The sequence below is a fragment of the Onychostruthus taczanowskii genome, unplaced genomic scaffold (genome assembly GCF_017590055.1).
Source record: "Onychostruthus taczanowskii isolate IOZ18803 unplaced genomic scaffold, ASM1759005v1 scaffold211, whole genome shotgun sequence".
NCBI classification, from domain to species: Eukaryota; Metazoa; Chordata; class Aves; order Passeriformes; family Passeridae; genus Onychostruthus; species Onychostruthus taczanowskii.
In genome coordinates this window covers 275,985-290,564 of record NW_024499363.1, presented here as the reverse complement: position 1 = coordinate 290,564, position 14,580 = coordinate 275,985, and the positions used below count along the sequence as shown (strand labels likewise).

At 42.2% G+C, this 14,580-nt stretch overlaps 1 protein-coding gene across 1 annotated transcript in view; it reads left to right on the top strand.

The window, feature by feature from the left end:
- The first annotated feature begins 12 nt into the window (after window positions 1-12).
- Window positions 13-14,580, top strand: part of EPHA1 (EPH receptor A1) — a 33,818-nt gene continuing 19,250 nt past the window's right edge. The window contains exons 1-2 of the mRNA XM_041404525.1: window positions 13-79; window positions 3,164-3,231. Of these exons, the coding sequence (XP_041260459.1) occupies window positions 13-79; window positions 3,164-3,231 (135 nt within the window). The remainder of the gene's footprint in view (window positions 80-3,163; window positions 3,232-14,580) is intronic.

The window sequence follows — 14,580 nt, the reverse complement described above, 5'->3', positions numbered from 1 at the left end:
TGCAGCGGCGGGATGGAGCTCTCCCTCGGGCTCCTTCTCCTCTGGGCTCTCCTTCCTGCCGAGGCGCACGGCAAAGAAGGTAAGCGTGGGACCCGCCGGTCCCTCTGCCTGGAGGGCTGGGATGGGGCGCGCAGCGAGAGCGACCTCGCTGAGGGACAGGGAACGGGACCCGGCCCACGCGTCTGGGGCTCCAGGGACACCTCCGAGCGACTGGGGGGTCAGGGAAGGGCAGCCGGGTGTGGGGGGACCACGGCCTGGCCAATCCCATCCGAATCTCGGTGGCTCAGTGAGCGAGCCCAGGTGTGTTCTCGCCCTCCTTCACCTCCTCCTAGCCGAAGCACAAACGCCCCGGCATATCCAGTGATCCAAGAGAATTCTGCCCCTGTTCCCCTCAAACACGGGCCTTGCAGATAACAAGTTTAAACACAAACTCAGAAAGTTTCTCCCCTCCTCTGGCAACACCCCCGCAGTTTCCTGAGGAAGCCCTCCTAGGAGTTAACCCTTGTGAGCAAGCGGACAGTCATTTTATCAGAGTCTTTTACCTACCCTACTCCTGGAATGAGCTGGGCTTTAAAATTTCCTCTTCCACCTCTTTAGGCTTCCATGTTTCCTTTCCCTGTACCACTTATTCCCTTTTATTAGATGTAGTGATTTTTTTTTTCCTTCCATCTTGGTAGTTGCACAGTGGTTATGAAACATGGGAGAATGGTAACTTTTTAATAGAGAGGTGAGGGAAGTGTAAATCTCTGTTTCCTACCTCCTCCTGCAGTCAGTTCCTGCTAGGGACTTCTGTTTTGTACAGCAAGAGGTGTTGGGGCTTTTCCATCCCAAGGACAATCCTCCTTCGCTTCTCCGGGCTCTGGACTGAGGGCACTTTGTCATAACTGGCAGTTCAACCATGGACTCAGCTCTGATTTTGCGAGTGCTCAGTGATCTTTTAAAGGGTCCTTGACAAGCCCGTTTCCACTAAGGATCCAGCTAGGTTGTGGATGCAGCTGGCAGAAGCAGTGGAGAAGGCCAGCCTGGGTGAGAAGTAATACCGGGTGGCACCGCGCAGGCTTCGGTTTCCAGAAGTGTGACCAGTAGTTGGCACTAACAGTCAGGGACCTGTCTGCCCGCTCATCCCCTATCTCAGCCATCTCATTTGGGCTGTGTCTGTGATCCACTCTTCCTTAACTTGTCTCTCAGGGAAACTGCTCATTTTCCAGGCGTCCTCTCTTATCTGAAGCCTTTCTTCTTTTTGGGGACACCTCCTCCCCTGTGGCTGGGCAGCCACGTGAGACTCCTAGAAGCAAAGATGTGGACCAGAGAGTCAGTAGTCCCTGAGGACTTTATTCCTCTGCTTCTGTAGTCTTATTGACACAATCATCCTTTCCATGGAGAATCCCTGTTGTGGGATTCACTTTGAGAAGTACTTCTTGCCAGTGGGCTTTGTCCCTCCAGTGGGCACTCAGCAGCTGAAGGAGCTGCCATTGCTGGCGGTGCAGAGCATGGCACAAGGGCTCTGCCAGGTTCCTGTCCCAGCCACTTCCAAGTTCCTTTACCCTTGCTCTGCTAGAGCTTGCCATGCAGCCCCTCTCACTTCCACATCGCTGCTTCACTCCTGAAGAGGATGGGACGGCATAGATTTTAATTGGGTGATGGTTCTGGCAGGACAGGCTACCTCACCCTCTGAGCTTTTGGAGCTAACCACAAAAGAATATTATCTCAAATAAAGAGATTGAGAGTAGAGGGGAAGTGAATGAGGAGCGTTGTCTGGACAGGGAGTCTGTGGCTAGGAAGGTTTTGCCTTATGACCATACTGTGAGCACTTGGAACTTGCAAAACCTGGATTCCTGCTTTTCCCTTCTCCCAATCCTGAAAGGGTGTTTCAGAGGTGAGAACAGCAGCGCAATCCCTCTTATCTCTGATTCTGGGCCCACAGCCTGCTTCCTCATTCCACAGGACTCTTGCTGATCTGCACTTTACACTATTACTTATAGTTGGCAGGGAGTATTTGTAAAAGAGTCAGATGAGGGGGAGGAAACCTGGTTATTTAAATGCCCTTTAAAAATCTCCCCACTCCTACCTTTCACCCCCAGTTTCTTTTCTGAGATGTTCAGAAACGACCCCTCTGAATACACCCACAGGAATCTAAAAGGGAATCCAAAGAATTTTTCTGTTTCTTATGCTCCCAAGCTGGGACTTCGATAGGTGCACAGAAACCAGTATTCTGTTCTGGCATCACCGGCAGACCCAAAGGCAGGCACGAAGCTGCACATCCCACAGTGTGTCTTATTCCAACTCCTCTGCTTTCTCAATGTTTGCCTACAAAGTGACACATTTTTAAACGTGTCTTCAGATCAAGACTTTAGGCCAAACTGTGATCGCCTGTTCAAATTCCTTTGAGGGCTAAAAATGAACATACCAATAATTTCTCCTTTGTCACACGACTCCAGCAGCAAGGCTTAGAGTAGCCGTGCAATTCCGCAGGAGCTGGCCATGCTATGGCCGGAACCATTACTCTCTCTTGATGTCCCGGCCAAAAAAGTCGGAAGGTTGGGAGAGGGTTAAATGATTTCTAGGCCATCGTCAGCTGGTGGACAGTTTGAGTTAGACGTGGGGGGCTCATCAATTTGCACAAGTGGTGTATCTCCGGGCTTTTGGGTGCTGTGACAATGGAAAGTCCCTTCTACAACTTCACACTACCTCTGTACTTTCCCACTGTGTTTCAAGTACTGAATAGTCCCTCCAGGCGACACTGATTGATCTTTTGTGTTGGTAATTTATTTGATTGCCTTACTCTTCAGCCATTTAGTTTGCTGCCTTCCTATTTGAAGGAAATATGTGTTCAGCTGCTAATGCCGGGTACCCATCTGAATAGGCTTCAGCCTCCTTCTTCCTTTTTGGGACAGTTTTAGGAAGTGATAAAATTTGTCAGGGTTGTGTTTTTTGGGATATATATAGAAGGGGGGTCTCATATATTAGTAAAACTTTTAACTCCTGACTAACTGCCCTTCTCCTCTAGTCATGCTTTTTGAAGTGAAAGATTTCAAAGGATGAGGGGGGTTTGAGAGAGGAAATGCAGGCTTTACCTTCTTTGACAAAATAAGGATGAAACCATTCTGTGGGCCATATGAGTTGGGTCATGGATTTTTTTTCCCCCCTCTCTTCTGGTTTTCAGTGGATCTACTTGACACAAGCACTGCACAGGGTGAACTGGGCTGGCTTCCCGACCCTCCGGAAGTAGGGGTGAGTACCCACATTCAAGGAAGGGGAGCCACTGGCAGTACTATATGATGGAAAAATATAACCATGTTGAAATTTCACCCTACCTCTGGAAACTGAGCTTCTGAGGCTCCACCACCTCCTGGACATTTTAGGCTTTATAAGTCTCTCTCCCTTCACTTGTGCAGCCTCAACCCTAGCCAGCTTTTTAAGGACTGATGCCTATTGACTTCCAGTATGATTAAACATATCCTTAAAATATACTGTTTCCATGAAGTAATAAAGTAATGAAGAAAAATGAAAAAATCAAATCATCCCCCAGTTTTTCATTCTGTTATGCTGCACATAAATCTCATGTCTTTTTTTTTTTTTCCCCAGGAAAATAGGCAGAACAAAAGTATTTCTGTCTCAGTCTCTCAAGAAATTAGAAACACATTATAGTTTTTTTTTTAATTCAGCAGCTGACTGAAGAAATAACTGTTAACTCATGGGGCAGCAATCTGCCTGTGTGGGTGGGCTGCAAGATTCTCGGACTTTACACCAAGCTGTGGTGTTTGGTCCACACAGCTGACAATGAGAGAGGAATTTCCCTTTGTTTTGTGACTGTAAAATTGAGTTGATGAAAATGCTTCAAAATGTACTCCTGAAACCACTGCAACAATGGACCCTGAAAGACAGCTGAACTCTCAGCTATTTTTGTGCAAGTACACCTATTTTGTATGAAGCATAGTTGGGCAGTCTCTCTGGTGTCACAGCCTACACCAGTGAAGGTGGTTTCCTCTGTAGCAGCGGTGCTGTGGGAGTGGTGGAAGGAATGCACAAAGGAAAGGGAATTTAGGGACTATGCTGTGGTAGTTAGCACGTATGTTAATACACAGTTTCAGTTCCTCATCCGTGCTCCTGTGTTTGTAGCAAGTCCCAAGCTTTCCAATGGAGAGTCTTCACCCTTCCTGCTCTAAAGTAGCCCTGGGTAGAGCCTGTTCCTAACTCATTTCCGTAACTTTCCTCTGTAATGGGCTGTGGCTGGTTTAAATCCACCCCAGCCTCCTCCTCCTCCCCAGTAGCATTGCTGGGTGAAGTAGAGCCAGACAGTGAAGTTCTCCTGTACTGGCATAACTGCATTTGTTTCATTAGTAAAGCTGGTTTTGTTATTATTAATAGTATTATTATACCCTGCTCAAAACAGGTGCCCTAGTGAGACATACGTGTAGATCATGTTTTGCCCATTGTTCCCTTTGTTGTCTCATCAACTCTCTGTGTGGTAATTTTACCCCAATTCTAGGCTCCAGGCATGTTCAGGATGAAGTTTGCCTCTTGAAAAGATTGAACAAAACAACTGAAAACTGCGTTCTAAAACCAAAATCTGATAGAAAGAAAATAAAATCTTTATTACAGAACATCTGAGTAGGTTCAGAGCAGTGTGAGGAGTTGGCAAATCCTTCTGCTTGTGCTATATTTGCTTTTTGAAATACGTATATTCACAATGTAATTGTAATGAGAATTGTTGAAAATTATGGGAAACACGGCCTGAGAGAAAATCAAAACTAAAAGATCAGGATATGGATGACTGATAAAACAACAGAGAAAGAAGAATAGATTCATTGACTTCTCACAAGCAAGTCTTTTGAGATTTGTCTAATTACATAATTTCCCAATAACTGTTAGGTGGAAGTCCGACAAATTGCCACAAGCAAAAAGGGAACAATGGCTGATTCTCTTGTAATGAGAACATTGAACAGGTGTTTCTGAAACCATTCCTTCAAAAGGAAGAATTAAGTACATTCAAAAAAGAACGGAAATTAATTCAGGACATTTTTTGACAAAAAGGAGCCAAGATTAGTACTGAATAATCTGACTAGATTGATTAGTAACAGGCTGGAAACGTCTGAGCTGTGTTGCACACAGAGCTGAAGGGTGTACTTCGTGTAACACTGCTACTTGTACCTAACCTCAGATGCCGGAGATCTCCCATCAGTGAGCTGGATTTGTGTCAATATACTTATCGCACAGAGGAGGAATTTGCTGTGGGGAATTTTCATGCTTTATATGGACAAGGCCCCCGAGGCATAGCCCAGAAGAGGCTGGCTAAGTCTGTGGAGGCAGAACTAGACCTTTGTTTTCTCCTCACTTGTAGCCAATGACAGAGGATGAAGTGGCTTGCCAGGTGTGGTTGTTCCATGGTCAGACCGTGGCTGTATCCAGGGCAGACAATGCTTCCATTAACACACGGGCTCAGCCTGAGAACACCACTTGGTTTTGGACTGTGCTTCCGTAGTTCAGAACTTCTGCAGCACATTTGCCAGCATCTTGCCTAAGCTTAAGGGTGGTCTTTGAGTGAAAGTCTCTGTACTTTAAGTAAAGTGTCTGTAGAGTTTTGTTTGTTAAAAGGTTTGTGCTAGCTTGCTTTGTAGTAACTATTTAGAAAAGGTTTCATTCACTTTAGGCTACTATTGGAAATTAGGCTTTTAAAAAGGCAGACTGTAGTTCCTACAACCCCCTTTTATCTACCTTACCACCCACCACCCCCCTCCTCTAGCATATTCCTTGATAATTCTTTTTTGGCTTTGAATTTCTGCCACAGCAGCACCAGGTGGGCATGGAGAGGTGTGTTACAGTACTAGTGGTAGATTTCCAGCTTTTCACATACATTAGAGAGCCAATGATGGCCACTTCGAAGGTGTCAGGAGTACAGAATTTGCTTGCTCTCCCATTTCTTTAAGACTCCTCATGCTGCACAAACAGCCTAGCTACCTGAACTGGTTTCAGATACCACTGAAACTTCAAAAAGAACCTCTCAAATCCAATCATGAATAAATTCACTTATCAGGCATAGTGGCACTGCTTCTTGGCAGTTTGTAAAATGACATTATAAAAAGTTATTAATCACTAATTTGCTTTCAAATATAATTGCATCAGCTGTGAACAGATTGTGAAGAGGAATTATGCTTTCCTCTTGCATTTTGCTTTTAATAGACAAGGCCCTAAGCCACCCCAGCTTGGCTTTGAAGTCAGCCTTGTTCTGAGCAGGGGATTGGAGTAGAGAACCAAAGGTCCTTTCCTTCCTAAATCTTTGTGTTTCTGTGATAATTTACAATTATTTGTTTGTTAGAATTCTGAGCTTGAATTTTTAGCCAAGGCATAAAAGGTCTTCATGATTTTATGTTTTGATTTTTTTTTCATGATTTTATGTAATATCTATTCCAATGGATTTTCAGTTTACGTACGCCTGCAATACAACATACTGAGCAATCCAATATTTGTCTTTAATGCTGTGATTATCTCACTCCCAGCTTGTGGGCCTATCTTGAAATTTTCCTTTTATCCAATTTTTATCCAATTTCCAATTTTTGTGTATGTGAATAGTACTTGCACAATCCAGTCATACTCCCATGAGTACATGTGACTACTTAAGTTCCAAGGCATTTGTGCTGGAGAATGCTACACACTGAGCTTCTCAATACGATTTTCTCTATATTGTTGAACAAATTGTAAATTAAACACACTTCATTTTTTTTTAGCTGCTACATTTTCTTGGGAGATGTGCTTTCACCAGTCCTACAGCTGTCTTTGCTTGTAAAAGGTTCCTTTTTCACGTTGACTTCATTTTTAAAATCAGATGTATGTTATTTCAGGAATCACATGAACTCCACTGCTGCCAAATTGTGCCATGTTTATTACATATTAAAAGTTCAGCAAGGCTCAGTTCTCAGCTGGTAGCTGCTTTGTGGAGTTATTTTTCCCAACTTACATTCCTGCTTGGATCATAGCATTATTAAAGGTTCCTAATGTCTTTCTTAATCTCCTTTCCAGGCTGCTGTTGTTCTCAGTCTTTTATTCAAAGTGAGGAGGAGGACATACATAATTATTTTCCTGCCTATTCCATACTCTTGCTTGCTTCCACACATACTTCAAAGCACTGCTATCAGTTTCAAGCTTTCTACCAGTTTCCCAGTGTGCACGGCCCTTGATCTACTCAGCTTTCCCAAAGTCTACTTTCAAACAAGACTAAGGACAGGCATGTATTACCAGTGGCCTAACTGGCATTAGTATCCCAAAGGCTATCAATGAATAGCCACCAATTACAACTACTGTGGCTCCAAAATCACTTGAAAACTTTGGAAATTATGTGATTCTTGTTCAGGAACAAGAGTTCTGAGTTCTGCACCTCATGTTCAATGGAAAGTTTAATTATGACCACAGCAACTGCCAAAGCTACGTGAATACAATTTGATTAAGCAAAAAAAAAAAAAAAATTCTTTTTTTTATGCTGTTGTTGTTCTATTAAAGTCCAGGCATAGTTCAAATTCTACACTGATAAATTTTTAGGTAATAGACTAGATCAAGTACCTGAGACCTGTCAGCAACTTCTGTATCACTGACCACACCATAACATTTGCGTGCCTTCAGGTTCTAGCAAGGTGAGGTTGTGTTCCAGAAGACTCAGCGGTCCCACATTTCAGCATCAGCAGATGGCTGGTTTCTGTTCCATCACTTCTTGGTCAGACAGATAGTCCTGGTCATGAAGGAAATAGTGCTATGGGGCACACAGCCTTCCACCTGCAAGCAATTCCAGCACAGCACTCCTATCTCGTTAAACCTGGGCAGTTCACTGAGTCAGACTCGATGATCACTTAGTCAGACTTGATGATCTCTTACTCAGATAGTCTTACTTGGAAAAGTCTCAGCCAGTCAGCTTTTTGTAGCATCCAAAGGTGGTGTGAAAAACAGCCATCAGAAAAGCTGTTCTGTGCACATCTTCCCACTACTGTTGTTCATGCATGTCCTTTAGGAGCTAACTCAGAGGAGTGCCATCACCTCTGAAGCTGGAGTAGAGTAGCCATGTACACCTCACTGCTCTCAGTTAAGTATCAGGCACAGGGGATTAGCTCCCCCGAGTGAACAGGATCTGTATAGAAATAAGGGAAATATGCTTAGTCAAGTCAACAATCACCTGGAAATGAGAACACCTCTGGCTTCAGGGTTGCATCCTGACATGACTTGCTGCTGTTGATCTGTGGACTGGTGGAGAGATATTTGTTGATGATATTCTGTTAATTGAAAATTAATTATTTTGTGTCAATTTGGGAGACAAGGAAAAAAATTATTATGCATATCCAGATATACTTTACTCAGAAGTGTGAGAAGGGGGAATACAAACCAGTGAGATGAGAACGAGTGAAGTGTAAATTAATAGCTGTAGGGAAGGCCAGATTGCATGAGCCGCCAACTAGGCAGCCTAGGAAGGAGTCACTGCCAGAGACCCAAGTAACAGTCTTAGCCAGTGCACTCAGTGTTGTGACCTGAAGGGCAGAAAACAGCACATTGTGAGCTGAAGATGCCGTACAGCCATGACATTCATCACCATGGCTGCTCGGGCACTGGGGTGGTGACAGCCCTGTTGCCTGGCAGCTCCAGAAAGCTGCTTCACTCTTTTATAGCTGTTGAATGGGTGGACAAGGTTCACTGAACTTCCTTGTGTCAACACAAAAGCAGCACAAGTCAGCTGGAGCTTGGAGATTAACCTGCCTATAGCATGGTCCTCCAAGAAGACTAACAGGCTATTTAAAATAATAATAATATTAAAACCCAACCAACCAAACAAACAGAAAACCCAAACAAAACAACCTCTATTATAATACCAACTGAAATACTGGTGAGTTTGCAGGCAAGCAATTAGAAAAAAAAGGCTTTATATCTTTTGTTGCCTGTTGTGTCCTCGAAGGATGAACCTATGCTTTGAACTGCGATTCTCACTATCTCAGAGGCAGATCTGCAGGAAAAAATTCCCCTGATTTATTTCTCAAAAGGTTATTTCCATTGTTTCCAAGGCCTAGTTTCTGGCTTCTCTTTGCTTGACCTGAATATTGCCAGCTCCTCACATGACTTTCAGGCTGCCATCTCCTGCAGCTTCTTTTCTCCAGGCAGGTTTGATCATCATCAAGGCATAATTATGCCATCCCTGTGTGGGATTCCACCTGATCCGCCTTTAAAACAACTTATACAAACAGAGCAAGTTTTGCCCATCACCATCAGACTAATTTTCAGCTTCTCTGTAAACACTAGAAGTACACTTGACACACCATACAAAACCACAGCTCACAATATAAAGCCCTTTACCTTGAAAAATGAAAAAAAAATCACTTCCATTTACAATGAATCCTATGCAATGTAATGCAGAAATAACATGAGAGCTAACATTTGCTTTATTGGTAATGTGGCTTTAGCCATGAATTCTGAACTCTTAAGATGTACAATCTGATTTTTCACTCCTGTCCTTTTTGTCGTTATTGGTGCTGTTAGTGAGTGTTAGTAAAAGAAGTGTTCCAAACCAGCTAGGTGAAATGTTGGACTAGAGTATCATTATCACTCATCTAGCACCATCTGTTATGACCAGAACTGTTTTCATGCAAGACCTTAATGTGGTCAGCCAGTTCAGAGAATGAGCAGACAGCAGAACCTGGGTCTGATAAACAGGTTCTGTAATCAATGCACTGACGTTTGGTGTCCCACATGAACACCTTATCTTCCCATAAGAGTATGAGTACCAGTTAAATTGAAAGGACATGGGTGGGATGGAGACCTATGTGCTAGTGCCCTAAAGAACGAGTAATTACATAATGGAGTTGCTCCTCCCTGAAAATAACCAGTGGATCATTGTGGGGGAAAATATATCATCCCACCCATAAAGATACTGTAGATAAGTAAACATCTCTTCTGTGTTCAGTTGTGTCAAAGGCTCCATGATGATGTGATGAAATTAAAATTGCCTGACCATAGCCAAATGATCAAAGAAATAAGAGCAGCCTCAGCTGTTCTCAGATTTAAAGTTACAGGACTCATGAAGTGTCTAGATGTCACCACGCTTCTTTCATCATCGTCATCTAAATAGTCTTCCACACCAGCAAAAGAACTTCAAAGAGTATTGAGAAACTTTCAGTAAAGGGTCATAGAAGCTTCACTTCTAGAATACACCACTGTGGTGATGCTATTTTTGGTTGGCTGGTCCAGCTTGTCTCCTGACAAATTTTTGTCAGATGTATTTCAACTGAAGAGAAAATCTTCACTGTATTAAAACAGGTGCCAGCAAGGTGCCTTTCTTGTCACTGGCTTTCCTCTGAGGAAACTACACTATGATTGTAGCACAGCTGTAATTACCTTCAATGCTGAATCTGTTTCAGGAAGGGTTTTTGGTCATGGTAGCATGCAAATGCTATACAAAAATCAAGACGCTCTACAGGCAAGACTGCAGCCAGGGAAAAGGGATAAAAACTGTTCAGTGGCACATGTTTTCCTAGATGGTTTCAGGCTTGCCACACCAGTGATGTATTGTTGCTGAAAAAGGTTGCTATTTTGGGGCCTTGCAATTTTTCTTCAGGAAGAGATTTAATGGCGTCTCAATTCTGCTGAAAATTAAATGAGATTGAGACACACTATGCACAAGTACACTGCAGCTAGCTTTATAAACTTAGTTGGTTTTTTTGTCTTAGTGAATTTTCTAACGCAAAGTTAAACAAGTCACTAGATTTCAGCATATGAACTCTTTGACTTTTCCAGTAGGAATTTTTATTATCATTTCCAGTGGAGACATGCATCTCAGTTTAGTAACTTTAAGCCTACTGTCTAGGCTTGCCTAGCTTTTGCTTCTGTAAGTCTCTTAAAAGTATCACTGTGCCTTTCCTTGGGGGTCTGCAGACCACAGATTGGAAGTCACTGTGCTGAGGTAATGTGAAAGCAAATGAGACAGAAGGTCACAGCAGGCAGGCAGGCTCTTTTTTGAAAGGAGACAGGGCAGGTCCCTGGCAAGCTGGAGATGGAGACAGTATTCTTACTGCGAGTCACAAGCTCTCATGACTCCAGTCCCAGCCTACAATTTGCAATACTGTCACAGTCTGCTGCCTCTGTCACTGGTAGCCTACCTCTCCATTAGCAGGGATGAAATTTGTATTTGTCAACATTAAAACTTGTTTCCTTCCTTTTTTTTACCCACTAAAAGAGGCTAAAACCAAAAGAGACCACTTCATTGACACCTGCAAAGCCTGAGACAGTGGCTCCAAGGTGTGCAAACTGTCTCTCATACCTGATGGTAAATCCTAGAAAGTGTAGTCCACAGATGGATAAAGGAATCACAGCTTGTCCTAGATAGGATCCTTGACACAAACCTAATCTATAGAAGGCTTATTATGTAGAAAAAGCAGAGTAAGTATTCCATAGGCTCCAGAGCTTCAAACTGTGTCATCGTTTCATAATCAATACAGGCAGATATTAAAAGACACATACCTTATCTTATCTTTGGATTTTTACTCACATGGCAGACCAAACCAATACTGTTTACTACAAATACCTATTGGTGCCCTTCCAGATTGTCATTGAAGTCATTCTGAACGGCCTTTATAAAGGCAGCTTTCTTTATATGGAATCAAGCCAATACGAGGAAAGTTGCTTTCCTTTTTTCCTTTTTTCTGAACTCACAGTGTTTTGAGGTTATTGACACAGTAGCTTGGCTTTGAGGTTGTGTTTCACTTGACTCTTAATTGCTGTGCTGGAATAATTTTGCTCTGTATTACACCACCACACCAAGATTTTCAAGAACAAACCTCTGTAAGTAGGTGCCTGTATTAGTATATGGGTTTCTGAAAAGCACAGGAAACCCATTTGTTCTCAAATTCAATGGCCACCTACTTAGACTTTTTAGGAAGCCAAGCTACTAACCTATGGCACTCTCCTGAACGCATTGGAATTTGTTTTCTTAGCAACTTTTAAAGAATTCGAAAAGATTTTAAGAGTTTGAAGACTAGTTTAAGGACAGTTTAGACTCTTGGCTTAAAAAAAAAACTTTAAAAGGCATTTTAAAGAATAACATGCAAAGACTTTAAGAACTCTTTAGTTTGCTTGGAGCAGGGAACTGGACTATATGATCTTCGAGGGTCTTTTCCATCCTAAATCTTTTTATGATTCTGAATCTCATGAGAAAGTTTTCTCCCAAAAAAAAAAAAAAAAAAAAAAAAAAAAAAAAAAAAAAAAAAAAAAAAAAAAAAAAAAAAAAACAAACACAAAAAACAAACATAAATTCCCTCACTGCTAAAATAAGGAAGTCTGACTAACACTGTTCTCCACTTCTAGAAGAATGTTACCTATTCTGTGGCCAACTGGAGTAAGGCAACAGTGTCTGGAATGAAGTGGGTAAAAAGTTACATTATCAAAGGAGGTTGATTCAATGTCATTGGCAGACAAACTGCAGAGGCAAGTAATTAATATTGATTGAGCCAAACTTTACCACACATGTTTATTAAGAACATTACATTAAAAATCAGAGGCATACATTTTGATTTTGCAGCAGATTCTTTGAGGATGGGCCTCTGGTCTCATCACCCTTTCATTAAATGTTGTATGTAACAGTTTTCCTCTACTACTTTGAATTTAAAAGCTTCACTGAATAATGAAAAGAAGTCAGAAGCATATTTAACAATAGTTCTGTATTGTTAGCATAAATAATATTCTCATTTTACTTCCTTTACCCATCAGCAGTAGAGTCTAGAAAAAACATGTCTGACTCCCTTGTTATTTCTTTGCACCACACTGCATATGAAACTGTGCAATTGTCAGTGCCAAGCATCTTTGCCCTGAAGAACTGTGTCTGGAAGAAGCTGGGCTGAGATGAGCTAAGAAATACAGGAGTTAGCAGTTGGATTTTTTTTCCAGCAGTATAGTTTAAAGGAATTTTTGTTGTTGTTGTTACTAGAGCTGTCACCACTGAAAGTGAAACTTTGGTCCTGTATCATGTAAGTTTTAAAAATGTATTTTCTGTACGGGCACCACAACAGCTCATGTCTTTCAGTGAGACATGCAAAAACCACTTTCTGGTGACACTTGTCTGTGGTACTGCCTTGGGACAAACTGCTAATGGAAAGTTGTCTAATTCTCAGCCTCCAAATGCAATTATGTTTTTCCCAGGCAGACACACATTGAAAAATGCTTCTAAAAGCCAGTCCTAACATTGGCAGTGTATGAAAGCCAGTTTACTCTTATTCTCCTTCCTAGCTTATTTTCTTCTACTCCAGTCTATTTCAGGATGCATTGTAAATTCAGTTGTGTAACAGTTTCCAGAAGGTTTTCAGTTATAGACTGCAAGAGGTCATTAAGTGATTGTCCCTTCTGCTTGATCAATTGGGATTGATCCATCAGTCTCTTTCTCTGTTGTGCTATCATAAATCCTTTGACCTTCAGTGAGTGAAATAAGTGTAAATCCTGTGTGCTGCAGGTCTATGCCAGCTGGATCAGATTAAGAGGGTGGGGTAACACTGGGGATTAATTATGTGGAGAAAAAAGGGAACAAGAAGGGACACATAGATACCATCCCCAGAACTTCTTGGGAGGAGACTGCTAGTATGCACTTAGGTAAAAGGCTGAAATCATGCAGAGAGGAGCTTGTGCTATCAGCAGGACTTGCTAGTTTGGAAAAGGCTCTCCAATACTTTTCAGAGTGGGGCTGTGAAGGAGGTATATAGGAGGTATACTTTAACTCATGGCATGAAAGCAGAGCCTCTTATGCACTCTGTGGGTCCATCTCTTGTATTCCACTAGCAGAGTGACCTGGTCTATGGGGAGAAAAGCTGTTGAGCTGTGAGCACAGGAGGTGGTGGTGCAGCAGAAATGTGTGAATCTCATGCTCAGCCCATGAGATTTGACAAGTCTGGAGTAACACAGAGATTGAGGCCTTGTTTAAATTGCATCTTAACCTGGGGTGTGATTTAAAACAAAGATGCTTAAACTTGTGCCAGTACTTATGTGGGCACTTGTTTCAATTTAATTTGATTAAACATTTAAAGCATAATGAGAAAGGCAGTCTTAGCATTGGAGGAAAAAAGGATGTAAGTTATTTTCCCTGTGGACAAAACCTTGCTTTCCAAATGTTCAGTTCTCATATGTGAATTACTCAAAAGAGAACGTTCTTTGCATTTTGTATCCAACCTGTGGTAAGGAAAGAAAAACTAGAGCCACCTAAGATTTGGCAAAAGCATATGTTAAAATCAGTATCAAACTTTATTAGATTCATGCAAATAATATTAGTAAGGTCATATAACCAGCTGGGCCCGTGTCCTCCCCTCGGCCATTATTGGCCTGGGGAAGATGCAGAACCTTAGTGCAATATGAACTCAGGAAAATCAACTGAGTTTTAACAGTTAAATTAAGTTTTGCAAAATATCCCACTTAAAGAAGTGTGAAGTCCGAGTTAATGAGTGCTTGCTCTAGAACAGTCCTTCTGCAATTTACCTTTCCATTATGCCAGGCCATCTTTTCTCTTACTCCCAAATGCTGTGCATTATTTCCAGGGGCAGATAATAGTCCTGGTCTGGTAGGTCCTACTGTACACCC